At 48.2% G+C, this 26,890-nt stretch overlaps 2 protein-coding genes across 2 annotated transcripts; both read right to left on the bottom strand.

Annotated features, from left to right (window-relative positions):
• Positions 1 to 21,050, bottom strand: LOC134021718 (DENN domain-containing protein 5B-like). The gene is made up of 21 exons (XM_062462815.1): positions 20,712 to 21,050; positions 16,953 to 17,062; positions 14,768 to 15,446; positions 14,340 to 14,527; positions 10,536 to 11,033; positions 9,657 to 9,888; positions 8,621 to 8,771; positions 7,392 to 7,479; positions 7,189 to 7,308; positions 6,881 to 7,033; positions 6,352 to 6,430; positions 5,627 to 5,699; positions 5,380 to 5,508; positions 5,195 to 5,316; positions 4,878 to 5,023; positions 4,627 to 4,745; positions 4,360 to 4,541; positions 3,759 to 3,841; positions 2,459 to 2,585; positions 1,908 to 2,070; positions 1 to 1,510 (listed from the first exon to the last, which is right to left on the bottom strand). The coding sequence occupies exons 1-21, from the start codon at positions 20,818 to 20,820 to the stop codon at positions 1,327 to 1,329; spliced, it is 3,735 nt and encodes a 1,244-aa protein (XP_062318799.1). The 5' UTR covers positions 20,821 to 21,050; the 3' UTR covers positions 1 to 1,326.
• Positions 21,051 to 21,408: 358 nt separating this feature from the next.
• armc10 (armadillo repeat containing 10) lies at positions 21,409 to 26,773 on the bottom strand. Its single transcript, XM_062462813.1, has 6 exons — positions 26,198 to 26,773; positions 25,633 to 25,787; positions 25,316 to 25,450; positions 24,910 to 25,086; positions 24,279 to 24,350; positions 21,409 to 22,853 (listed from the first exon to the last, which is right to left on the bottom strand). The coding sequence occupies exons 1-6, from the start codon at positions 26,481 to 26,483 to the stop codon at positions 22,602 to 22,604; spliced, it is 1,077 nt and encodes a 358-aa protein (XP_062318797.1). The 5' UTR covers positions 26,484 to 26,773; the 3' UTR covers positions 21,409 to 22,601.
• Between the last annotated feature and the right edge of the window lie 117 nt (positions 26,774 to 26,890).

The raw sequence follows: 26,890 nt of genomic DNA, 5'->3' as shown, positions 1-26,890 counted from the left end.
CACATTTTACTATATACTTTAATTAACACATTGTTAATACAGAGAATAACAGATTATTTAGCTGAACCTAATCTACATTCAGATAGCAACAATAACGCCAACACCAATAAAACAAATGATGATGATGATGATGATAATAATAAATAATATGTTTGGTCAGTGTGCTGAATGTCATGCAGGGGAGAGTGCTTGCAGGGCAGTTCAGGAGACAATTTTTTATCTTAATTAAAACAGTTCAACCAGAGATTAGTAGAATTTCATCACAATAACCATTTAGTTTTTCAACCAGCTATGAATTAATTGTGGCTCATCAAACATAGTTATGGAGAGAACAGGACACAGGCCTGGATATGGTGAAACAGTATGATAAATGTACACTTCTCTGGATATGGTAAAACAGTATGATAAATGTACACTTCTCCAAAGCCTTAATAATAAATTAACATTCACTATTTGACAAGTAGTACAGAAGCATTTTCAGTATTTTATTAGCATAACGATTAAGACCCTGTAGTTTGACGCATAAAGTTATAACAGATTTACAAACAAGTCAGGAAATAGAATATATCCAATAGTTAATAAACAACATATCTTAGGACTGTGTGAATGGAAACATTTTCTCAGCAGACATACTACTCAACCTTAACCATCCCTGTGCAACCATGTCCATCCACAGCATGTGTAACTGGAGGACCACAGCTGGAGTAGCTCACAGCAGAAAGACAGTTTGGCCATGCATGAGTAGTTAACAGTTCCAGTGGCAGCAGAGCCAACAGTAGGACATTGAGGGAAGCTAGTCTAAGGTGCAGGTTGAAAGGGGGGGGGGGCATGTGCATCCCCCCCCCCCCCATCACAGAATATCACAGTGTATACAAACAGAAATGTCCACTTCCGAGGTCAAACCAGAAAGCTTTAAGGAAAGGCTTCCTCTGATCTTTTGGCTTCCCAACTCCCTCTTGGTTCCTTCTGATCACTTCCTGTCCCGACAGGACCAACTGTCAGGTGAGAATTATACACAACATACAAAGCAGTCCTGGCTGTGTCTCAATAGTGTGCTTGGCTGAGTCAGACCAACCAGGCCTGGGTGGGTCTCAATAGTGTGCTGTGACGTTCTGTTATTTCTCCTTAATTAGGACAGTTCTGAAAGTATCACACTATTGACAGATATTCCAAGGGCCGGTATCTAACTACCCCTCAGATAACTTCCCATATCTACACACAGTAGATTTGTCACCACACCGTAATGGAGGTAAGACTGTAGCCTCCATTTTTGAGACAGACTGTGGAGAAGTGCAACTCCAAATCCCGCAATCCTTGGCAACAGGGTTAGAGCTTCACCCCCCTGACCAGGGCCGTCTCCAAAGTGATGTTGAAGTCTTGGAAGGTGTGCAGGAGACGGCAGAGTGCGTGAAGAGCAGAGCCGTCACGGAGAAGGGCGCCCTCCTCGTACATGCGCACTGTCAGGGGACATCCTGCCAGCAGGGGGAGCCACCGAGCAAGCAGCCGGTCCCTGCCAGGGCACACAGGTCAAAGGTCAAATCAGGCTCAACAGAGGGTGATATAGAAAAGACAGAGATCCACAATGATCAGTACAGTGTTCTTTGTAATTGAAAGCCAAACGCTACTAAGGGCTACGACCAGCATCTATCAACTATGAGTCACCCTACCAGTAGCCACAACTGCACATGGTCAGTCTAACCCCTGTAACCATGGCAGCACTGTAGCCCAAAACACCCAGGAGGTAATGGAGAGTGATGGAACTGGGTCAGCCAGGGGGGGGGGCTGTGCTGCTGCATGCCTCTGTTTGGGGGCCATCGCTAACCTACTAATGATTGGATACTTGAGCAAGGCTGCCATAGGTCCCCACTGCTGCTTGAACTTTGACCTCTTGACACCTGACCCCTCACCTTACTCCCAGGCAGACCAGTAGCTGGAATTTTCCCTCCTTGCCAATGTTCCTTTGCGAGCTGTTGATGGCATTGGCATAACGACACAGCGAGTCCCAGACCTCAGTTGAACCTTGCAGGTCGCCCATCTGATCAGCCATCTCCATGGTTACCACAGCCTTCTCTGTAGGAGTGATAGTATAGCATGAGTTCCTAGCATCAGGTATACCATAATAACTGGTCATCAGGAAGGATGCAGAAGGGTGTGCAGTTGTATGGCCCAGTCCAGCACTAATACAAACAAGACTGGTAGCTGAGTTGACCATGATAAAGACAAACCTGTACTACTGCATAGTCCAGTCTGGGTAGGTCAGTGTCAAACTACTGGATTTACAGCACAACTTAACCATGACAAACCACAGAAATAATACATTATTTACGTTTATGAGACTGACCACTAGATGGAGACATATGACTATACTGTAGGCAGGAATGCAGATGAGTAAAGTTGGCACCCTAGCTGTAATCCATTGTTCCTAAGTACACACGCACGCACACACACACACACTTACCCACAAAGTCCCATATGAACACTGTCCTCTGGAATAGGCGACTGGACTTAAACCCATGTAACAGAAAGTGTTCTAGAGAGCGGACCAGGCCCACCTCCCCACACAGACGCACTGTCAGGTTCCCCCTCTGGGCAACAGAGACAAAAGGGGGAAGGTTTAGCAGGAACACACAAGGGGGAAGGGTAATTTGTTCTTTAATCTCGATGTATGCATGGTTGGTAAATGGCTCCAAGTACTCAAGACAAACGATCCTTTCCTCTCGAACTTTCTCTCTGTGTCTCTGTCTCTACCCTGTCACTCTTTTCTTCCTTGTGTCCATTTCTGGGTGGTTTATAAGTGACTGGTTGCAGAGTGAATTGCATCGGCCAACAACTTAAAGCTGAAACGTCTTCCTGTTGACCCTAGGGAGCTGTAGGAGGCATCAATAGAAAACCAATGATAGGCCCCAGAGGTCCATTAGGGAGAGACAGGCCTCTTAAAGATCCTGTAAAGTAAATGTAAATTCCATGACTTGCTTCTCAGTACATTATATACATGTGAAATTAGTTCCTGAAAGCATGTGCAAAGCGCGAAAACTTTGTAGCACTGAAATGTGAAGTTAGACTGTTGAACAGTTTCTCTTCCGTTTTCAGCTCAGGTTTTGTATAGGCCGAGCCAAAACCCGACCGATCTACGTCACAGCGACCTATCTATGTCAGATCACAGATGGTTGCATTCTGTTACTCCGTTGGTATGATGCAAAGACAAAGTAATTAATACACAAAACACTCAGAGACTGCAGGTAGGTCTGTTCTGATATATGCAATTGAATTAGCTAGTGTTGCTGTTGTTGCTAAATTCAATAAATTCACGATTTATATAATAATAATTAATAATCATCAATAATAATAATTTAACATTCTTGTCTGTTTTTTTTCAATAGAATTTGGATGGGTAGTTAACAACACATTCTTCTGTGGTGTGATGAACTTAAAACTCATTTTCAATTCCACTTTACAGGATCTTTAAGCAGCAGGCTCTAGAGAGACAGGAAGGTCAGGGCCTGGAGAGACAAGCGGGTCAGACCAGGACTTGGACACATGCCAGGCACAGGTTCTTCTGTGTCATGCAGACCAAACATCTCTCTCTCGCAGACCAGGCAACAGTACTCTGCTCATCCAGACTCAGAGCTGGTGATGGGGGTTCTGAAATCATCTCTGCACAGATCGTTTCAACCTCTCCTGGATATGTATATCCAGTGTCTTTCAGCCTAAATGTAATCCCATAGTCTCTCAATCACAACAAGATATATTCCACACACCTCTTGCTCTGGCTTGTGGAAGTGCTTAATCAGGTTGTTTACCGCCTCCCTCAGGGTCTCCTGCACCTCAGCTGAGGTCATTCCTGTGCAGGATGGATGGATGGGAGGGAGGGGGAGAGAGTGAAAGACAATAGAGTGAAAACAAATGGCTAACAGAGTGTAAATGTGTTTCTGAATGATGTGATGTGATGCGTTGCGATGTGATGTGTTGTGATGCGATGCGATGTGTTGTGATGCGATGCGATGTGATGTGTTGTGATGCGATGTGATGTGTTGTGATGTGATGCGATGCGATGTGTTGTGATGCGATGTGTTGTGATGCGATGCGATGTGATGTGTTGTGATGCGATGTGTTGTGATGCGATGCTATGTGATGCGATGTGATGTGTTGTGATGCGATGTGTTGTGTTGTGATGCGATGTGATGTGATGCGATGTGATGTGATGCGATGTGTTGTGATGCGATGCGTTGTGATGCGATGTGTTGTGATGTGTTGTGATGCGATGTGTTGTGATGCGATGCGATGTGATGTGTTGTGATGCGATGTGTTGTGATGTGTTGTGATGCGATGTGTTGTGATGTGTTGTGATGTGATGCTTACTGTTGCGGCCTCCCAGTGCTCCCACTCCAGTGCGTCCGCTCTGCGATGGTGAGCCCAGCTCCGGAGGAGTCCCCGCCCCCCTTCCAGTGTCCTCCTCTCCTGGGGACACCAGCTGACCTATCAGGACCCTCTCCAGGCTGCCGTCACCCACGCCTTTACCCAGCCATCGGCCACAGGGGAACCTGGGGAGGGGGCAGATGACCTGAGTGTGATCTTCAAACAGGACCTGTAAGTGTCCAGTATTGGGAGGGAGGGGGGGGGGCTTGCCTATAAACGTGTCCAGTGATGAGATTGTACACCAGAACACAGTCCACCAGACACTTGGCCAGTAGACCGGAGTTCTCTTGACCCAACTGCAGAGTGCTGAGTCGACCCAGGTTCTTACACTGTAACACACACACACCCAGCATAAGAACCTATGTAGACAGGCAGTGTCTCTACTGTGGCTCTTCACTATATGGATGCATTTAGAAATGACAGCTTCTACTTGTGGTTCTGTCAGAACACAAGGAGCTCACCTGGAAGTAGATCTCCTGGATGTTCCTGGGGATGTTTCTGACCCCTGAGTCACCTAGCTCCCCCGACACACACACCCACGGAGTGACTGTCGTCATGGCAATGCTCAGCTTCTTCATGGGCATGATGACCACCCGGTATGGAGTACCTAGAGGAACAGAGCGACGGAAATGAAAACAAGTTTAAGATGAATTCAAACCTAATTGAGGCAGGGATGTTGATGTGAACCTCTTGTGAGTGAGTGTGTGTGTGCGTGCGTGTGTGTGCGCGTGTGCGCGTGTGTGTGCGTGTGTGTGCGTGTGTGTGTGTCCAGACTTACTGACAGAGGTGAAGCAGCGTGTGAAGCAGTAGTAGTCCACTGTGTTGAGAGACAGCAGGTGGAACAGGAACTGCTCCCTCTCCTCCTCACTCAGCAGGAACGCATGAGGCTGGTACAGCTGCCTGGAGGGGAGGTAGAGATGTTAACATACTGTATACTGTACATGTGCACAGCGTTGTGGGTACCTGATGAGCTCTTGGTTAGCCAGTAGGTCTTTGAGGTGTGGAGAGAGCATCTTCTTCTCAAGAGCCAGCTGGATCCAGGCCCGAGCCCTACCCACCTCTGAAAGACTAGAACTCATGGTCTGGACGAACCTGGGGAAGGGCAGACTGTTAGCTTTGGGCCTGTTGGCTAGGATTTGATCAAAATGAAGTATGTTGAAAACAGGTTTATTTCCCTCTCCTCTCCCCATGGTGGGTGGGCTCTCTCTACCTCATATCCTGGAGGCAGGACCCTCTGTGAGCCGGCCCCTCCTCCAGCCTGCCCTGGCCCACACCATCAGATACTATCACCAGGAGACGAGATCAAAAGATAGGGTCACACCCCATGGTCAACACATCCACCATAACTGAGTTGAAATGTTAACAGTAGTCACTGGTGGTGAAGTGTGGTCAGCAATGTTCCCTCTAATTATTTTCCGCACTGAGCAAATAGAAATCTGTCTGAGCGTAAACCTCAGTACTCTGAGCAAAGTTTGCAGAGAACCCTGCTAGCTTCTTCGTAGCTAAATATATCAGAAAGCTTCACCAGCCTACCTGGACCATCGCTTGTGTCCGTTTGAACGATTTCATCGAGCCATTCGTGTTTAAATGTAAAACTGCCCCTTTTTTGGGACGCTTGTAAAGGTAACGTTCCTGATTTTCGTTGCCAGTCAAAGCTTGAGCTGAGCACCAGGGTCGTTGTTTTGTTAAAAGCTTGAGTGTAGTCTAGAGTGACATTGAAACGTATGAAGTGGGCTTCACCGCATTTGGCCGATCAACTGAACATTTATGGGTTTTATAAAATAATAATTAAAAAAAATACTGATTTTATTTTGTGCGCGGTCTGAAAAATCTAGTGCGTGGGTCCTTCAACTGGTCTGTGCGGTTGCACAGGCGCGCAGCTTAGAGGGAACATTGGTGGTCAGTACTAGATACTAGTGGTTAAGATTTTGAGACCTGGGAACGGGGCTGGAGGCTCCATCTTGTCCTGGCAGGCCTGGTAGTGAAGAAGGTGGGACCAGAGCGCTGACTTCCCCTGTACACAACACACAACACCATAGTGTGTGTCTGTGTAGTGTCGTCATGACACCATAGTGTGTGTCTGTGTAGTGTTGTCATGACACCAACATTTGGACTTGGATACTGATACCAAGTGAAGTATTGCGGTACCGCACTACTAAACTGGTGGAAATGAGTGAGTCTCATGGCGAATGCGAATAAGCAGTAAAACCTCTTAAAAATACATTATATAGACCTTAAAGCCTGTAAGTGATTGCAACTTAACTAACAAGCAACAAGAAATGTACCTCATTCTGAAAGAAAGTAGGTAGACTATAAGCTAACACAAGCGATGATACAAATCACATACAGCTCAATCTAGCAACAGGAGAAACCATCATGGTTTTGCACCAGTATACCTGTACAGTACCTGGGTACAGTACCAGTACACCTGTACAGTACCAGTACACTGTGAAACACTACTGACCTGTTTGAGCTGTAATCCGTGTGCCCAGGTTCTCTCCAGCAGGTCACAAAGGCCGTGTATGAGTGTGTTCTCCTGCAGCCCAGCAATACCAGCCTCACCCTGGCCCTGCTCCATACCATGGCCCTCCATCCTCTCCACTAGCATACGCTTGGTCTGTATACACACACACACACACACACACACACACACACACACACACACACACAGAGTCTTCCTCATGGACAGAACACTAGCTCTACCTATCCATGTCAACACACTCTGAGGCAAGGCCAAAGGTGGAGTGTAAAAGGTGGTGGGCGGGTACCTACCTTTAGACAACACTCCCTCAGCAGCCCCTCCACAAAGTCCCGGTGGGTTTGAGTGACAGCCGGGGGGGAGGGGTCTAGCAGCGTGGACTGTTGTAGGTTCTTCCTTCCTAGTGTGTGCTTCTATTGGATGAACCAAGAATGAGGCATCACTGATATGGGCTGCTCCAAGAAGGTTCTATATGTCTTATTTAATCTGTGTGTACCTCTCTCTGGTCATTGTCCAGTGCTGAGGTCTCAGTGATGGGGGGTCTCAGTTCCACCCTACGACGAGTGGCACCCCGACCAGACCACCTGCCCACCACCCCACAGCACACAGTCAAAGACCTTCCACATCTGGGACATCAGTGTGTGAGCATGTGTAAGGGTGTGTTAGAGTGTGATTGTTCTCATATTGTGAGACAGGTACATGGGGGGTATATACACTTGTTGGACTATGGTTAGGGACAGTGTCTCACACGTTAGGGACAGTGTCTCACACGTTAGGGATAGTGTCTCACGCGTTAGGGATAGTGTCTCACACGTTAGGGATAGTGTCTCACACGTTAGGGATAGTGTCTCACACGTTAGGGACAGTGTCTCACACGTTAGGGATAGTGTCTCACACGTTAGGGATAGTGTCTCACGCGTTAGGGACAGTGTCTCACACGTTAGGGATAGTGTCTCACGCGTTAGGGATAGTGTCTCACGCGTTAGGGATAGTGTCTCACACGTTAGAGATAGTGTCTCACACGTTAGGGATAGTGTCTCACACGTTAGGGATAGTGTCTCACACGTTAGGGATAGTGTCTCACACGTTAGGGATAGTGTCTCACACGTTAGGGATAGTGTCTCACACGTTAGGGACAGTGTCTCACACGTTAGGGATAGTGTCTCACACGTTAGGGATAGTGTCTCACGCGTTAGGGACAGTGTCTCACACGTTAGGGATAGTGTCTCACACGTTAGGGATAGTGTCTCACGCGTTAGGGATAGTGTCTCACACGTTAGAGATAGTGTCTCACACGTTAGGGATAGTGTCTCACACGTTAGGGACAGTGTCTCACACGTTAGGGATAGTGTCTCACACGTTAGAGATAGTGTCTCACACGTTAGGGATAGTGTCTCACACGTTAGGGATAGTGTCTCACACGTTAGGGATAGTGTCTCACACGTTAGGGATAGTGTCTCACGCGTTAGGGATAGTGTCTCACACGTTAGAGATAGTGTCTCACACGTTAGGGATAGTGTCTCACGCGCTAGGGATAGTGTCTCACGCGTTAGGGATAGTGTCTCACGCGTTAGGGATAGTGTCTCACGCGTTAGGGATAGTGTCTCACGCGTTAGGGATAGTGTCTCACACGTTAGGGAGTGTCTCACACGTTAGGGATAGTGTCACACGCGTTGGAGATAGTGTCACACGCGTTAGGGATAGTGCGTTTGTGCGTATCCTCACTTGTTGGTGTTGTGGCCTTGCGCCAGAACGTCTGCCTGCAGACGGGGGAAGCAGCCAGGCTGGTGGCGGCCCTGGCCGATCCGCATGTTCAGCAAGTGGGGGTGGAGGGCTGTGTGGTCCACCTTAAGCAGACGCCGCTCGATGGTCTGGGCTGGGGACAGGAAAAGAGTTAGGCCTACTGGAGGGGACTAGCCAGCAGAGGGTGCTATTGGAGGGGACTAGACAGCAGAGGGTGCTATTGCAACCTGACCTCACAATTGGAGGGGACTAGCCAGCAGAGGGTGCTATTGGAGGGAACTAGCCAGCAGAGGGTGCTATTGGAGGGGACTAGCCAGCAGAGGGTGCTATTGGAGGGGACTAGACAGCAGAGGGTGCTATTGGAGGGGACTAGACAGCAGGGTGTCAGGGACACACGCACATTCTCACATGTAGCCTGGGTATAATGTAGTAGTATGTTTGAACTGTAATCTGTTTGTTAGGATGTACAAATCTTTTGGATGAAAACATTATTTTTTGTCAATGAAAAGCTGTATTCAAATATCACCTTTTGAAACGTGTCATTAACAAAGAGGGGGCAGAAGAAGGGAGATGCATAGAGATTTGGAAAGAGAGGACACTAGAGAAATATAGATGGAGAGAATTTTTGAGAAGGAGAAAGCGACGAAGTTGTGGGGAGATGGAATGTGGAAAGGGGGGAGCAAGGGAGAAAGCAAGATGAAGGAGTGAGGGAGAAAGAGAGAGATGAGAGAAAGTTAGGAAAACAGAGGGAGCTGGAGAGAATGTGAAGAAGAGTGCTGCACTTGGCAGAACTTCAAAGCAGAGAGTTTGAAGCCTTCATTATAACACACAATGCACTATCCCCCTCTTGTCCTGGGCTGCTTGTCACCCCCCACACATCCTTTGTGTGGGGGGTTTATGTTTATGTTTATTAAGGATCCCCATTAGTCTACACCGTAGTGGAGACTATTCTTCCTGGGGTCCAGGCAAAAAACATTACAATACAAATCATTACCTCACATGCCTAAAAAATACCCACCTGACTCATGGAGTGTGGTGCACTTCCTGTAGCGATGGTTGCTAGGGTCCTCATCCTCCAGGTTGTACAGCCGCTCCCTTTCAAGGCGTCCGTCAAACACTCGCTGCGTAGGCTCCACGCCAGCCCAGCGGGACGTCACCTTCCCATCCACCAAGTGGGAAAACATGGCTGTCTCCAGGAAGGAAGACAGGAAGTGCACATGGGTCGCAGGCTGGGCCGACAGGAAAGCGCTCTGACATGCGAATGCACAAAAACGCAAACACACAAGAACATAAATGCACAAACATGTACAAGAATGGTTAGACAATAACTCAAAGACATTCAAACACGTTCCACACTAAGCCAATATAGGTCATTCTGTGTCCACACATGTACACTACCGTTCAAAAGTTTGGGGTCACCCAGACAATTTCGTGTTTTCCATGAAAACTCACACTTGTATTTATCAAATAACTTTCAAAATGAATAGAAAATATAGTCAAGACATTTACAAGGTAAATTATTATTATTAGAAATAATTATTTTTATTTGAAATTAAAATTTTGTTCTTCAAACTTTGCTTTTGTCAAATAATGCTCCATTTGCAGCAATTACAACATTGCAGACCTTTGGCATTCTAATTCTAGTTGCTGGAAATGGGCCTCTATACACCTATGTAGATATTTCATTAAAAACCAGACGTTTCCACCTAGAATAGTTATTTACCACATTAACAATGTATAGTGTATTTCTGATTAATTTAACGTTATCTTCATTGAAAAAAACAGTGCTTTTCTTTGGAAAATAAGGACATTTTAAAGTGACCCCAAACTTTTGAACGGTAGTGTAGGTCTTGTCATTGTTACATCTAATGTGAGGACGACGCCTGAAGCTTCTTACCTTGTCGAAGCAGCTGCTCCCCTCCCTGTGGCTCAGCCAGGACTCCAGGTCTGACACGCTCTGGATGATGAACTCATCGTATCTGCTGAACATTGCTGAGAAGCGGCATGCAAACACCTCCCTCAGCTGTGCGTTCAGCTTGGCCGACCTCAGCTCCTCCTCCTCAAACGGACGTCCTAGCACCACTCCTCCCCCAGTGTTTGTGGCCCCTCCCACTCCACAACTCTTGGCCAGCGCCTGCAGCCTCTCCAGCACGACCAGCTCCTCCCCACCCAGGTTCCCATTGCGCTGGTCCTCCATCAGGTCTTCCAGGACTAGCCCGCTGAGGCAGGGAGGGGCTGGGGCGGGAGTGGTGGCGGGGGCCCCGTGTGGCGGGAGGCCAAAGTGCAGCAGCACCTCCCTGAGCTCCTGAAGCAGCTCTGCCTGGTCGGGGAACAGGGGTAGGTCTTCTGGAGGCTCCACACCATGCTGATCAATGTCCACAAAACACAATTTGGCCTGGGGACAGAGAGAGAGACAGGCTGTGTGGTAAGTTCTGGGTGAGGTGTGTTGTGTAGGGGTTAAGATAGGGGTTAAGATCAGTCTAAGGTTACCAGCATAAACACACAGCAGATACAGTACACACAGCAGAATGCTGGACAGAGAGCTGACTCTTAGGAAGTGTATTGATAGCAGATCTGCCAGACTCAGCAGGTGACCAATCAGCAGACATAAGAAAGTGACCTCTGATTGGCTGGACTAACCCCAGGGGAAGATGTGAGATGGGGGAGGAGCAGCTAAAAGGGATCACTCTGTCCCATCCACTTTCTGCTGCATCCCTCTTTTTCAATCCCTCTCAGTCCCATCCCTGTAACCCTAACCTCCTACAACCTCTTCCTTTTCTGTCATCCCCAATCCTATCTCAACATCATTGGTTTTACCACCAGCTGATGCTGCATTACATGATAAGGGACTCATTCACAAGCATTCAAAACAAACGAGTCATAGACATGAGTCATTGTGAGGCTGTGGGCCTCCACTAGCTAACGCCACCCTGGCACGGTCCATCACCCTGAGGCAGGAGGGCAGTATCCTGCCTGGATACCCGCTCCCACATACAAGGCTTTTGTAACTGCTCCACTTAGACACTATTGGTTACAACACTTTATCCCGTCTCTCATAGCAAGAATGAACGTCACAATTGCATACCTCCCTTCAGCCATGTTGACCTAAATTACATCGTAGTAGAAAAACTCAGCATGATAGATCAGCTGCTAAATCTCACATCCTATATTAACAATGCTGCAATGTCTGTGGTATCAGAGATATTTCAGTTCTTTGCACTGCAGCAGGACCAGAGATGGTGAATAGTTGAGATGATTGTGATCATGTCTCCTCCAGTAGTATCTCCACTGTCCAGTTTGTTCCCGGGCTCTGCTCTCTCATCCTGCCTACCCCCTAATGTCACAGAAATAACTGGCTATTCTAAACCCTCATTAATTATTCACTTTCTCAGATTTTTCCAGAAGTCTAATGTGCTCAGACTCTTCCCCTCCCAGTGCCCACTGACTCCCTCTCCCTGTCCTGCTCTCTAGGGCTGTGCCACTTCACCACTGACTCCCTCTCCCTGTACTGCTCTCTAGGGCTGTGCCACTTCACCACTGACTCCCTCTCCCTGTACTGCTCTCTAGGGCTGTGCCACTTCACCACTGACTCCCTCTCCCTGTACTGCTCTCTAGGGCTGTGCCACTTCACCACTGACTCCCTCTCCCTGTACTGCTCTCTAGGGCTGTGCCACTTCACCACTGACTCCCTCTCCCTGTACTGCTCTCTAGGGCTGTGCCACTTCACCACTGACTCCCTCTCCCTGTACTGCTCTCTAGGGCTGTGCCACTTCACCACTGACTCCCTCTCCCTGTACTGCTCTCTAGGGCTGTGCCACTTCACCACTGACTCCCTCTCCCTGTACTGCTCTCTAGGGCTGTGCCACTTCACCACTGACTCCCTCTCCCTGTACTGCTCTCTAGGGCTGTGCCACTTCACCACTGACTCCCTCTCCCTGTACTGCTCTCTAGGGCTGTGCCACTTCACCACTGACTCCCTCTCCCTGTACTGCTCTCTAGGGCTGTGCCACTTCACCACTGACTCCCTCTCCCTGTACTGCTCTCTAGGGCTGTGCCACTTCACCACTGACTCCCTCTCCCTGTACTGCTCTCTAGGGCTGTGCCACTTCACCACTGACTCCCTCTCCCTGTACTGCTCTCTAGGGCTGTGCCACTTCACCACTGACTCCCTCTCCCTGTACTGCTCTCTAGGGCTGTGCCACTTCACCACTGACTCCCTCTCCCTGTACTGCTCTCTAGGGCTGTGCCACTTCACCACTGACTCCCTCTCCCTGTACTGCTCTCTAGGGCTGTGCCACTTCACCACTGACTCCCTCTCCCTGTACTGCTCTCTAGGGCTGTGCCACTTCACCACTGACTCCCTCTCCCTGTACTGCTCTCTAGGGCTGTGCCACTTCACCACTGACTCCCTCTCCCTGTACTGCTCTCTAGGGCTGTGCCACTTCACCACTGACTCCCTCTCCCTGTACTGCTCTCTAGGGCTGTGCCACTTCACCACTGACTCCCTCTCCCTGTACTGCTCTCTAGGGCTGTGCCACTTCACCACTGACTCCCTCTCCCTGTACTGCTCTCTAGGGCTGTGCCACTTCACCACTGACTCCCTCTCCCTGTACTGCTCTCTAGGGCTGTGCCACTTCACCACTGACTCCCTCTCCCTGTACTGCTCTCTAGGGCTGTGCCACTTCACCACTGACTCCCTCTCCCTGTACTGCTCTCTAGGGCTGTGCCACTTCACCACTGACTCCCTCTCCCTGTACTGCTCTCTAGGGCTGTGCCACTTCACCACTGACTCCCTCTCCCTGTACTGCTCTCTAGGGCTGTGCCACTTCACCACTGACTCCCTCTCCCTGTACTGCTCTCTAGGGCTGTGCCACTTCACCACTGACTCCCTCTCCCTGTACTGCTCTCTAGGGCTGTGCCACTTCACCACTGACTCCCTCTCCCTGTACTGCTCTCTAGGGCTGTGCCACTTCACCACTGACTCCCTCTCCCTGTACTGCTCTCTAGGGCTGTGCCACTTCACCACTGACTCCCTCTCCCTGTACTGCTCTCTAGGGCTGTGCCACTTCACCACTGACTCCCTCTCCCTGTACTGCTCTCTAGGGCTGTGCCACTTCACCACTGACTCCCTCTCCCTGTACTGCTCTCTAGGGCTGTGCCACTTCACCACTGACTCCCTCTCCCTGTACTGCTCTCTAGGGCTGTGCCACTTCACCACTGACTCCCTCTCCCTGTACTGCTCTCTAGGGCTGTGCCACTTCACCACTGACTCCCTCTCCCTGTACTGCTCTCTAGGGCTGTGCCACTTCACCACTGACTCCCTCTCCCTGTACTGCTCTCTAGGGCTGTGCCACTTCACCACTGACTCCCTCTCCCTGTACTGCTCTCTAGGGCTGTGCCACTTCACCACTGCTGGGGCGAGAAGGCTACAAATACGTCATGAGGACAGAAGAGAAGAGGAGAAGGGGGCTGGCCCAGGGCTGCTAGTATGTCAACACATCAGCAAGCTAGCATGACCTTCAATAATTACCTTCTAGAATGCCTATGTATTACCAAGCCTGGCTATTAAAATACCTGTTTACTGGAATGTCTGTTTTTAGAATGCTTGCGTATTAGAATGTCTGGTTTTAGAATGCATGCTTTGGTACGCAATCACAACACAGGGCAACACAGGGCAACACAGGGCAACACAGGGCCTTACCTCATGAGCCAGGTGTAGGGAGGAGCGGGTGGCGCCCTCTCCTCGCTGGACACCCAAGAGGAAGGGCACAGGCGCGTCCAGTAGGTGGAGTAGTGAAGCGGGCAGGATGGGCAGGTAAATATGCTGCCACTGGAAGGGAAACAGCAGCGTGGTCACACTCTCCGCCACCGTCATCAGGCGCTGGTAGTCTGAAAGAAACAGAACAGCAACAAACGTATACTTTACTCCACACATCCTAACATACTGCACTGAATATTAGACTGAAATACAATATTCTATATTACAAACTATTTTACAAAAACGAAATTATACAAAAACAATATTATGCTATACTCCAACCAACAAACAATACTATATTATAAACCATATGATACTATTCTACAAACAATACGATATTAGCCTACCTGAGATTTAAATGAGACGCTTACCTTGTGAGTAAAGCAACACTTGAGTCTCCAACAGCAGGCAGGTGAGCAGCTGAACCAGGCCCTCCTCCCCCAGCAGGGCACACGTCTCTCCCAGGGAGTACTCCCCCAGGGGCAGCTCCTCCGGGCCAGGCCGCTGGACCACGATGGGCCCCTGGACCCCGTGGAAGCGCAGGGAGCGTCCGGGCGGAGGGAGGGGCACCTCATACAAGATGTTGTGGACGTAGCTCTCCAGGGGCAGGGGCGGGGCCGAGGGGGAAGCAGCAGCCAGGTGCAGCTGAGACAGGAAGTGTCGGGAGGCTTGCAGGAAGGGGAGGGGAGTGAGGAGGCAGAGGGCTTTGGAGACATAGAGCGTGTCCCTCTCCTGGTCATAGGAGCCGGCACAGCCCACACAGGAGGACTCAGTGTCCGCCTCCTCTGTGCTGCTGGCCAGGGAGTCCAGACTGGAGGAGGAGGGAGAGGAGGCGGAGGCGGAGGAGGACGAGGAGTGGTGCTCCACATGGTGCATTTGGTAGAGAGTGTGCATCGCCGTTGTGATTTGGACACTCTTAACCTCCTCGTAGTATGTGTGGACAAAGCCGTAGCAACGCGTGCCATCGTCACGGGAAATTGTGAAGGAGTGGAAATGAGGCTCCAGACTGTCTGCTTGAGTCCGAAACAACAGACCCCTGGGCATGCAGAACTGGAGATGGAGGGAGGGATGGACAGAAGGATGGAGGGAGACATGGAGAGAGAGAGATGGAAAGAGGGATGGAGAAAAATAGACAGATGGAGGGAGAGATGGAAAAAATATGGAGAAAGGGATGGAGAGATGTATGGAGATGGGGATGGAGGGAAAGATAGAAAAATAGAAAGAGCGATGGAGAAAGCAGACAAGAAAGAAGGGAAGTGACAGACAGAGGAGAGGGAGCAAGGGCAGTTAGATTACTGACACTCGACACTGCTGCTATTCTCTCCCTGACGTCATTCTGACAGACTCACACAACTGGCCTCTAAGAAGCTGACATGAAGAATCCAGTCCAGTCCTGTGTTCCTAAGAAGGACATTCAAAACAAGCCCTAGATCTCCAGAATGTTGAATCAGTTTATGTAATTTAGACTGTAGCGTTATCTGGGGCTTCCATCAGCTAGCCTTGTTTCTGTAAAGCATCCAAACTTGAGAAGGCCATACAAACATGGCAAAAGTACACACATCCTAAACGCAAGTGGAAGTACAGAATCTCATGTTTAAAAAGACTGGTAAAAGTTGAAGTACTGATTACACTTTTTCTCTCAAGTTAAAATAAAGAAGTGTGGGCTCTGACATATACTGAAAAGTAGCCATTACTACTAGCTGTTTTAGTGTCAGGCTTGTGGTTGTCAACTTTGACTGTATGAAATACGAGACGAAAGGTGGGCAGCAGTGCGTTTATGGTTTTGTGTGAATATACAGTGTATTCTTTTAAGCCATTTGTCAGGATAGCTAATTGGCTATATGCACACGACAGTGACACGTATTTCCGGGAAAAAATTGACAATTTCTATCTAAACCCTACACTCAGATTGTCGGCCTGTCTTTTGCAATATGCAGAAGTAATGCGTGAATAGTGAATTAGGGTCAAAAAGATTTGCAAGCGTAAAACTGAATATAAACGTGGAATATAGATTTGTATCTTCAAAATCAGATTTTCAAAAGCGGAAATTATGTCTGCATATTGCATAAGTCAGGTAGCTAGCTGGGGACAAATCAATTAGGCCCAATATCAGGGATGTCCGGCTAATATGAGACAGGTAGCAACCCTAGTCACACTGGTAACTGGACCTCACATCATATTAATACATTAATACAAAAATACACTATAGACACGCAGCGCATTCACCAGGAATCCTGGCAATGTGAAATGAAAAAAGACGCGCAATGAAAATAAATAATATGTAAAATGACGTTGTGTCCTTGGGCAAGGCACTTCACCCTACTTGCCTTTGGGAATGTCCCTGTATTTACTGTAAGTCACTCTGGATAAGAGTGTCTGCTAAATGACAATGTAACTGTCCTTTCAAATTCGAATTTTAATGGAGATCAAGTGAACGTTCTAAAACAGGTGTGAAAAAAAATAGGTGAAAATATTGTTGGTTTGTGTGTGTTTTTTTCACACCTGCTACAAGTGAATGTGTCTGAAACATGTGTCTGTTATGCATGTGGCTCTCACCATGTTGATGGCGTCCATGTTGAGGGGCCCTCTGTCTGGGCTTTGTGGGTAGTGGGCCAGAACCTTGGACCTGAAAGCCCTCTGGATGGGGTTCTGCTCAAAGCCCTCCGCTGAGCCAGAGAGAGCAGAGAGGACAGGGAGAGAGAGGATATAGACAGGGAGAGAGAGGATATAGACAGGGAGAGAGAGAGGGAGAGAGAGAGGACATAGACAGGGAGAGAGGGGGAGAGAGAGGACATAGACAGGGAGAGAGAGAGATGGAGAGAGGACATAGAGGGAGAGAGGACATAGGGAGGGAGAGAGAGGACATAGGGAGGGAGAGAGAGAGAGGGAGAGAGGACATAGAGAGGGAGAGAGAAGACATAGGGAGGGAGAGAGAGAGGACATAGAGAGGGAGAGAGAGGACATAGGGAGGGAGAGAGAGGACATAGGGAGGGAGAGAGAGGACATAGGGAGGGAGAGAGAGAGAGGGAGAGAGGACATAGAGAGGGAGAGAGAGGACATAGGGAGGGAGAGAGAGGACATAGGGAGGGAGAGAGGACATAGAGAGGGAGAGAGGACATAGAGAGGGAGAGAGAGAGGGAGAGAGGACATAGAGAGGGAGAGAGAAGACATAGGGAGGGAGAGAGAGAGGGGGAGAGAGGACATAGAGAGGGAGACAGAGGACATAGAGAGGGAGAGAGAGGACATAGGGAGGGAGAGAGAGAGAGGGAGAGAGGACATAGAGAGGGAGAGAGAAGATATAGGTTTGTGGGTGTGTGTTTGCATGTTTCTGTCTGTTTTTAACAAAGTGCCTTTCCTCCTGGGGTTCCCTCTCATCTTCACAGACCTGTAGAACAATCAGGAGTGACACCATGTATGACATCATGTATGACATAAGTGCCATGCCAGGGATTCCCTAGTGGCAGGATGAAGATGAGGAAAACTTTCATCAGAAAGCCTCCACATACACATCTCCTCTGACGCATGCCGTTGTTCAGCCGTGTGAAAATGCACTACTGTACATCTCTCTCTAAAGAGAGAGAGAGAGTGTTAGATAGAAAGCTCAAGGAGTTCCTAGCCCTTATCGGCAAGAAAACGACAAGTAGTTGCCATGGTAGCCATTTCCGCTACGTTACCATGGCAGTGGCCTTGAAGAGGTCCATGAGCATGGAGCTCACCAGTCACTGCTTTACGCTTAGTCAGCTGACTCACACACCCTCGCGCCTGTGGCCATCACACCACACACACACACACACACACACCACACACACACACAGATCTACACACACAGTCCTCAGTTCCTCACCTACACATACACACAAAGTGACTATACATCACAATACGATAACATGGACACAAAAGAAGGGTGAATGAAAGACCAGGGACAGGAAGAAGGGAGGTCGTGAGAAATGAAGGATGTGTGCGGGGGAGGGGTGTTTGTTTTGATGCGCAGATGAGAGCTTAAATGCTGCCCTAGTTAGACTGTCAGTACTGTTCTCCTGCAGAGCAACTCCACCACAGCAAACAAGCACACTGCACCCCTCCACACACTGCACCCCTCCACACACTGCACCCCTCCACACACTGCACCCCTCCACACACAACCACTGTTCTGGGAACAACCATTACTAACTGTTGTGGTGAAGCCTAACATCTGGAGTCAAAACAACATACTAACGTGTTCATTTAGAAGATGCTTTTTATCCAAACTGAGATGAAAGAGGGGATTTTAGCTAAATGTCACAAACCAGTTCGGGAAGTGACAAAGAAGGGGCCAAGTCCTGGGAATTAGGATATCAAAGTAAAACTAAACATTTATTTAAAAAAACGATTCAGAGCCGCAGAGCTTCAGCAATTCAGAAGAGAATGTGTGATTAGGCAGCAGACATGCTTCTATTGACAGGACAAGAATAGAAGATTGTCTCTGCATTCACCAATTACACACAGGGAGTCAGGTGGCTGAGTGGTTAGGGAATCGGGCTAGTAATCTGAAGGTTGTTGGTTCGATTCCCGGCTGTGACAAATGACGTTGTGTCATTTGCAAGGCACTTCACCCTACTTGCCTCGGGGAGAATGTCCCTGTACTTACTGTAAGTCGCTCTGGATAAGAGTGTCTGCTAAATGACTAAATGTAAATATACATTCAGATAAAAGCAAAGTATTACATTATTAAGATTTATTCCTCAACCAACCATAGATGAGAAAAACAGACAACATTTTACAGACAACGTACACAAGGAAACACAAGAAAAATAACACACAATTTCAGTGCCCCTAATGGAGACATGAGCTGCTGTTACATAAGCAGATGAGAATCAGTGCAGGTCTGGTCCAGATCCACCACCCTGACTGGTCCAGATCCACCATCCTGACTGGTCCAGATCCACCATCCTGACTGGACCAGATCCACCATCCTGAATGGACCAGATCTACCATCATGACTGGTCCAGATCCACCATCCTGACTGGACCAGATCTACCATCCTGACTGGTCCTTAGCAGAAGCTGTCTGTATATGATCAGGCTTCTTTGTGATTGGCAGGGTTGGTGTCACTGACAGACCAACAGTTAGTGATGAATGATCAGCAAATGTATGTACTTACAGCCTCACTCAAGGGTGGGGTCCACATGAACAACACAGTCCTCACACACACACAAACAGACGTACACAGAAGCACAATATACACAGACGCTACACTACACACAAACACACTACAGATGTAGAGAGCTGCAGGATGGACATGGCCACAACTCTCTCTCTCACACACACACCTCACTCACTACCAAGGACTCCCACACAACAATGTTCCTGTGGCAGTCATCGCCATGGCAATCTGACACCAGCTCTGCATCACCCCCCCCCCCCCTGTTCTCCAGTGTTCATGATGTTCCTCTTATCTGTTAAAAGACTGCATGTGGAGTCAGGTGGCTGAGCAGTTAGGGAAGCGGGCTAGTAATCTGAAGGTTGCCAGTTCGATTCCCAGTCGTGCAAAAATGACGTTGTGTCCTTGGGCAAGGCACTTCACCCTACTTGCCTCGGGGGGAATGTCACTGTACTTACTGTAAGTCGCTCTGGATAAGAGCGTCTGCTAAATGACAATGTAAATGTGGCTGTCCCTGGAGGATCAGGTGACTTCTGACAAGGGACTAATCTGGGAAGATAAGGAAGGTCTGACTGTTTCTCTCTCACACATGAAAACATACACTATGGGTAACTATGGGTAACAAAACGTACAGAGCCTCACAGTTTGAGTATGTGGAGTTGAAAGCCCACTCTGTCATGAAGCCTCAGACACGTCATTACTATTTTCCTTCTTCCACCCACCATGACCATCCTGATGCTCATCCTTCATGCATATCCAGAATATTCTAATCATTATCATGGATAACCTTTTTGAGACGGACGCCACAGTAGCTTTGCATAGCTACTTTGTTATTTTAAAATGGAGAATATGATCAAAATGTTGTGTAAAAATAATGATGTCGCCTAATTGGTAATCGCAAGACATTGCCACAATGGCATCTAAACATTAGAACGATGCTCGACGCTCTTCCTGACGTCAGATCATTTCTACCTCAGACCTATATCTCGACATACACCTGCAAGATCAAATTAAACACCGCAGTATCAAAATTGTACATTAATAGTTGATATCATTTAATTTAGGTTTGTCCGAACGCTTCAAGCTAGTAGTAGGCTAGTTTGTCTCCGAAACTATTGAAAAAATTACTGTGACAATGGAAGCAAAAACTACTACTGATTAATCGTTAGAATTACCTGATAATTCGTCGGGCTCCAGGCCAGTCTCTGTGTCGATTCCACATACAACGAAGTAGTGGGCAAAGCGGCACGAAGCCGTTCCCAAACCAGAAGTAACCGCGCTCATCCTCTTTGTAAATGCAGCTACGTCTGCTTTGGATTTAAACACGCTGAATTTTCATCAAGTGCAGGGTAAATTATATAAAAATTTAAATTCAATGTCTGTGTTCTTTTCACAAACCCCTCTTGATTTCTCGTTGGAGATGCAAGGATGGATCTCCTGTCTCCAGTCAACAACACGCAGTGATTCGGTCAGCGCGAGACTAGAATGTTTTGAAGCGCCCCTCGTCTCTAGTAGACTATCCATTGTTCCAAAAGGGGAGGAGAGAGTGGGTGGGAGGGAGATATGCCAAATATTATAATATGGACTAATGATTTCAGGTTCACAAGCACTTACTATTGTTCTAACGATGACTGCGAACGATAATGGCTTCTAAGGTCAAACTGACACGCCAAAACCAACGCAGGGAACAAAATGCCCCTAACCCGCCAATGTATCCAATATATAGGACCCACTTTTGATGCTTTAATAAGTTCGTGTGTTTATGAGGGATTCCCTTGCTCTGAACAACCATGATTTTTAAAAGGAGCAGACAAGGGCACACCCATCCTAGAATAAAGTGGAGTATAGGCCTTTGCAGAAAAGGTTTTACAGTTCAAATAAAACAGATTTATTCATTCAAACATACAAAGCACACATTTAACGTACAATCCCCATATGTGAATCCATAGGGCAACACTCACATAGTTCCATCAAAATAAATATATCTACAACAGTAGTGGGTATACAAGCTGTACAAGAGGGATGCTTTTATTTTAGTCAGAGAAAAATACACATCAGCCTTTCTGCCATCTCTGCTCCCACACGCCTGAGAGAACCGCTGCATTTGGGTATGTATGTCAAAACTGTGCAGCATCTGTGTCCGCAGAGGTGTCCAAGAGATGGAAGCTTCTGGAAGTGATCCATCTGGTGGGTGGCTCCACAGGTCTTGTGCTGCCTGAATCTGTAGCTCACACCCCAGTTAGGCCTCTGGACGATGGCAGCTAGCCTGCCTGAAGTCTGGCACACAAGTACAGCTAGTTCCTCACCACCATTAATCATGCTATCAAAAAAGGACCCCAATTTAAGTTGGACATACAGAACATTCCATGTCTAAATCAATTACACTTTCCAGTTTTCTAGTATTGGAGCTGTGCCTTGTCCTAGTCTGTCTTGCTGTCATCCAGACATGCACGTGTGTGAATCAGGCACCCTCCAACAGCTACAACATCAGCTGAACACAGCTCTCACCAGAGAGATAGGTGGCCAGTTCAGGGGTTGGAGGTCCTGACATGTGTTGGCAGTGGCTTTGGAATCATACTATTCTCACTGAATAGGCAGACATCAAGTTTTCAAGAGGTTGAAGGACACTGAGTGGAAATGTGCTGTTTGCATGAGTGCTGTGTCTCTCAACAGAGGCTGAGCACTCCTGAGAGATGGGGTAGGTTGGGAGGAGGGAGTGAAGAAGGAGTGAGGGAGGGAGGGATCGAGCGAGGAAGGAGGGAGTGAGGGAATGAGGAAGGGAGCGAGCGAGGAAGGAGGGAGCGAGTGAGGAAGGAGGGAGAGGTGGTTTTGGTCTCTGTACCTCTTTGGGTCTGTGCACTTCCTCCAATGATCATCCTCCTGGATGATCATTACCATTTCTCTGGGAGAAGCAGAGATACTTCTACTGTTTGATGGAAGGTCTAGGTGATTGGGGCGGGGCAGGTCTGTGAGGACTGGAAGTTGGAGATGAAGGGTTTGGGGCAAGGCTGTTGTGAATGAGAGTTGGGAGCTGAGAACACCTTGAAGGAGCCTGGAGGAGGGAGTTATGTGAGGATGCGTGCCACCTGGGCCCGGACCTCCCCTTCAGGGTGAGAGAGCAGCTGGACCAGCCTGCTGTGGAGCTGAGAGGACTGGTCTAGCAGGACCCGGTACAGGCAGTCCTGCCTCCTCCTCAGGTCTTCCGCCACCAGTGCCGAGGGTCTCCAGGCCTTCAGGTTCCCAGCGAAGGTCAGCAGCCTCAGGAGGACAGCTGGACTGGTTCGCCCGTCAAACAGCAGCACAACCGAGGCAGGCGCCTGGAGGAGGGAGGGCCGGGAGGGGGGCGGGCCGGGAGGGGGGCGGGCCGGGAGGAGGGAGGGGGGAGGGCCGGGAGGGGGGCGGGCCGGGAGGGGGGAGGGCCGGGAGGAGGGAGGGCCGGGAGGGGGGAGGGCCAGGAGGGGGGAGGGCCAGGAGGAGGGAGGGCCGGGAGGGGGGAGGGCCGGGAGGAGGGAGGGCCGGGAGGGGGGAGGGCCGGGAGGGGGGAGGGGGGAGGGCCGGGAGGAGGGAGGGCCGGGAGGGGGGAGGGCCGGGAGGGGGGAGGGCCGGGAGGGGGGAGGGGGGAGGGCCGGGAGGAGGGAGGGCCGGGAGGGGGGAGGGCCGGGAGGGGGGAGGGCCGGGAGGGGGGAGGGCCAGGAGGGGGGAGGGGGGAGGGGGGAGGGGGGAGGGGGGAGGGCCGGGAGGAGGGAGGGCCGGGAGGGGGGAGGGCCGGGAGGAGGGAGGGCCGGGAGGGGGGAGGGCGAATGAGAACCAGCAGCAGAGAATGGACTCCTGAACCTGAGAGTAGTGTTGCTTTCGTCAACGAAAATGATGACTAAATATAATCATCAACGAACCTTTATCACGTGACGAAAACTACACGAGACGCAACGTAAATGCTGGTCATGTGACGATGACTATAATTAAATGTATAATGCAATTTTGTTGACAAATAAAAACTAGATGAAATGTGGTTTACAAAATAAAAACTAGACAAAATGTTATAACGTTATTTCATCTCGTTTAGTCGCGTTATTATTAGCCAACTCATGAGGCTGTGGTTAATGTGTCTCATTTAATGTTAGCTTTAGACGTTAGCTTTAAATGTTAGCCACTGGAGCTGAAAACGACAGACAAACGTGTGTGACTAGTGTGTGTGTGTATATTTGTTTGTGAGAGAGTGTAAAGTGGATTCTTAGTTCCTACCTGACTGACTGTGTACTAAGCATCCCTTGTTGGCCAAATACTGTAGCTAGTTGTCATTCACATAGCAATCACACTGAACTGAATTTGGCATGACTTTGAACACCATATTCTAGACCAATACATACATTTAAACAAATGGTTTTGGTATTAACATGCCTCCCGAGACTACTGCTTAGACTACTTCTGTTTTGATTAAAAAGAGACAAAAATAAAATTTTCATTGACTTAAACTAGACTAAATGTCATCAGTTTTCGTCTACTAAAACTAGACGAAAATAGTCATGGATAAGTCTGACTAAAATAAGACTAAAATGCTCAGACTTTTAGCCGACTGAAACTTGACTAGACTAAAAAGAGTATGAACGTGACTAAAACTAATAAAAACTCAAATGACAGCTTGACGCAAAGACTAAAACTCAAATTAAAACAGGCCACCAAAAACAACACTACCTGAAAGGCTCCTGAGAGGTGGAACAGTGGGGCTGAATGCATTGTCTTACCTGGGCTTGAACAATGTCATCCATCATGTCAGGATTTGAGGACACATTCACAAGTACTTTTAAAACTTGGATCTGGAAATAAAAAGACAAATATGTTATGAATCTATATATAGTACAATAGTTAGTACTGACCGAAAAATATGTATCACTCTTCTTTACAGGTGTTCCAACCATTAATTACATGCAGTGTTTCCCCTAGGTTTACAGCTTTGGGGGGGGCGTAAATAAGATAAATAACATAAAGCCATTTAGTTTGTTTAATAAAAGAGCAAGCTATATACCTGTTTTATAGAAAAGCTAACCTTAAATGACTTATTTTGTGGTCGGTGATTTTTTTTTTACTTGACCTTCCAGGGGGGGTGGGGGGTGCTGTTGGGGGGCGCCCCCCTAATATAATGGTAGGGGAAACACTGACATTACATTTACATTTAGTCATTTAGCAGATGCTCTTATCCAGAGCGACTTACAGTAAGTACAGGGACATTCCCCCAAGGCAAGTAGGGTGAAGTGCCTTGCCCAAGGACAACATCATTTGGCACAGCCGGGAATCAAACTGGCAACCTTCTGATTACTAGCCCGATTCCCTCACCGCTCAGCCACCTGACTCCGTATGATCAATGGAGAGGCCTACCTGTAACACTTCATTGCTGACGACTAACAAAGAGAGGAGGAGGGAGACAGAGCCGCAGAGCAGGTGCTGGTGCTCGTCAGTGACGGACAGGTTAGTCAGCAACCTGAGGGCAGCGAGCTGGAGGTCAGAGTTCACCGGGGACATTTCGATCAGCTCCAGAACTTGGGGCACGTACACCTGGCAGAATAAAGGCAGACATATGTCATCAAGGAGTTCTGACAAAGAACCTGGCAACCCCTACATACAAAAAAGTGCTGCAGTAAGGGATGTTTCAGAAACGATTCCTTGCCTATATCATGATGTTAAATTAAAAGTGTGACATGCGATGCCAAAGCCACTTGTAATAGATCATGTTGAGCCTCCAGACATGTCATGTGTAGAATGATAACTTGCACAACGGAAGTACCTTGATTAGCTCCTGGTTCCTGATATTCATGCTCAGGTTGTTCAAGGCATTTAGAGTCTGAACTCTGACCTCTGGCACAGGGTCAGACAGGAAGCCAGCAATGACATGAAGGCCCCCTAACTCTCGCATCAGATCCTAGAGGAGTAGCGGAGGAGAAGTTGTACTGACAGACAGTACTGGTATAATAGTCCTGCTAGAGAACATGTTATTGTCATTACAACTTAAAACTCATGCTGGCTTACTAATAGCTTGACCGTGTTCAGCCTGCCTTGAGCAGAAAGTAATTTATTAAGCTTGATGGCCAAGTCTGGACTGACCTGGTTGACGGTGAAGGCAGCAGTGTTTCCCAAGGTGAGGAGGATCTCAGCTCTGTCAGAGGGGTGGTTGTTCTGAAGGAGAGACAGTAGCATCTCCAGGTGTTGAGGTTCCAAGCTTCCAGAGGACTTGGACACAATGTCGCCTGTAGATTCGGCTTAACCAACGGTATCAGGGAGAAACTGGCAAATTACTTCCTTCAGTCAACGAATATTTCCAGCTGATGTAACGCTATATCTAGCTACCTGAGTGTGGTAGCTAGATGTATTGTTAGCTACAGCTGGTTGGCTCAATATTTTTGATACTGGGCTAGTCAGCTAATTTAGGTTGTCTACAGTTAGCTCTAGTCATTTCCCCCGGCCCAACAACATTAGCAGGCAAAACTTGATGGGTCTTATTCATCGAATCGGTCGTTAGCTAGCTAAACTTGATAGGCTAGCTTGTTAGCTGAGAGTAACTAGCTAACCTTCTTCCCAATAATTAGAGTTTAGCTGACTGGTGGCTAACCCAACCAAACTAGACAACTTAGCTAGTTTTAACCTTGCTAGCTAGTTTCTTGGATCTTACTTGATGCCTGGTCCACCGTCCGACATTTAGCGTTAGCTCTGTGTGCACGAACAACCTCCAATCCTGAAACCTTGGCTAAAAGGCTTCCAGGGTGGAGGACGATGTCACCTGTTTCGGTACTCTTCAGGCCACGACTTTCACTGGAGGCACTTTTTTTGTTTCTCGTCTTGTTGAAGCTTCCTCCACTGATAAGTTTATAGATCCCGTACGAGGCTCCTGCTCCAGCCATAATTCCTAGCAGCGCTTTCATATGACCAATTTTGGGTATGACGCTGCCATCGCCCATGCTTGAAAAATAATAAGAATCATGAACCGTGTCTTAGTTAGATACAGTAGGCTACACTTCACAGGTCTTCGGCAAGATAATTTTTACGATTGAGCAGACCATACTGGCAATGCGTCGCTGACTGTTTCCGTAAAGTGCTGGCCGACTACATGCTTTCCCTGATTCCTGCTGTGAATGTGTTCCAAATGTTTCTGCATTAATGACAACATTCAACAAAATTATTAAATAAAAACATATGTGTTGTAAAAATGTGTCAATCCATAATGACTACAGTTAATATACAAACTCGAACTTTTATCTAGCTACAATATTCTGTCAGTTCCAATACAATTAGTTGCCCAACATCGAGTTTGGTTGCCTGGTAACGGTAACTTCCAAAAGGACGCTCTTTAAGTGACTAAACTAAT

The sequence above is a fragment of the Osmerus eperlanus genome, chromosome 5, assembly GCF_963692335.1.
Source record: "Osmerus eperlanus chromosome 5, fOsmEpe2.1, whole genome shotgun sequence".
Classification (NCBI taxonomy): Eukaryota; Metazoa; Chordata; class Actinopteri; order Osmeriformes; family Osmeridae; genus Osmerus; species Osmerus eperlanus.
Note: the sequence above shows the minus strand (reverse complement) of the source record. Positions and strands in the feature narration are given on the sequence as shown.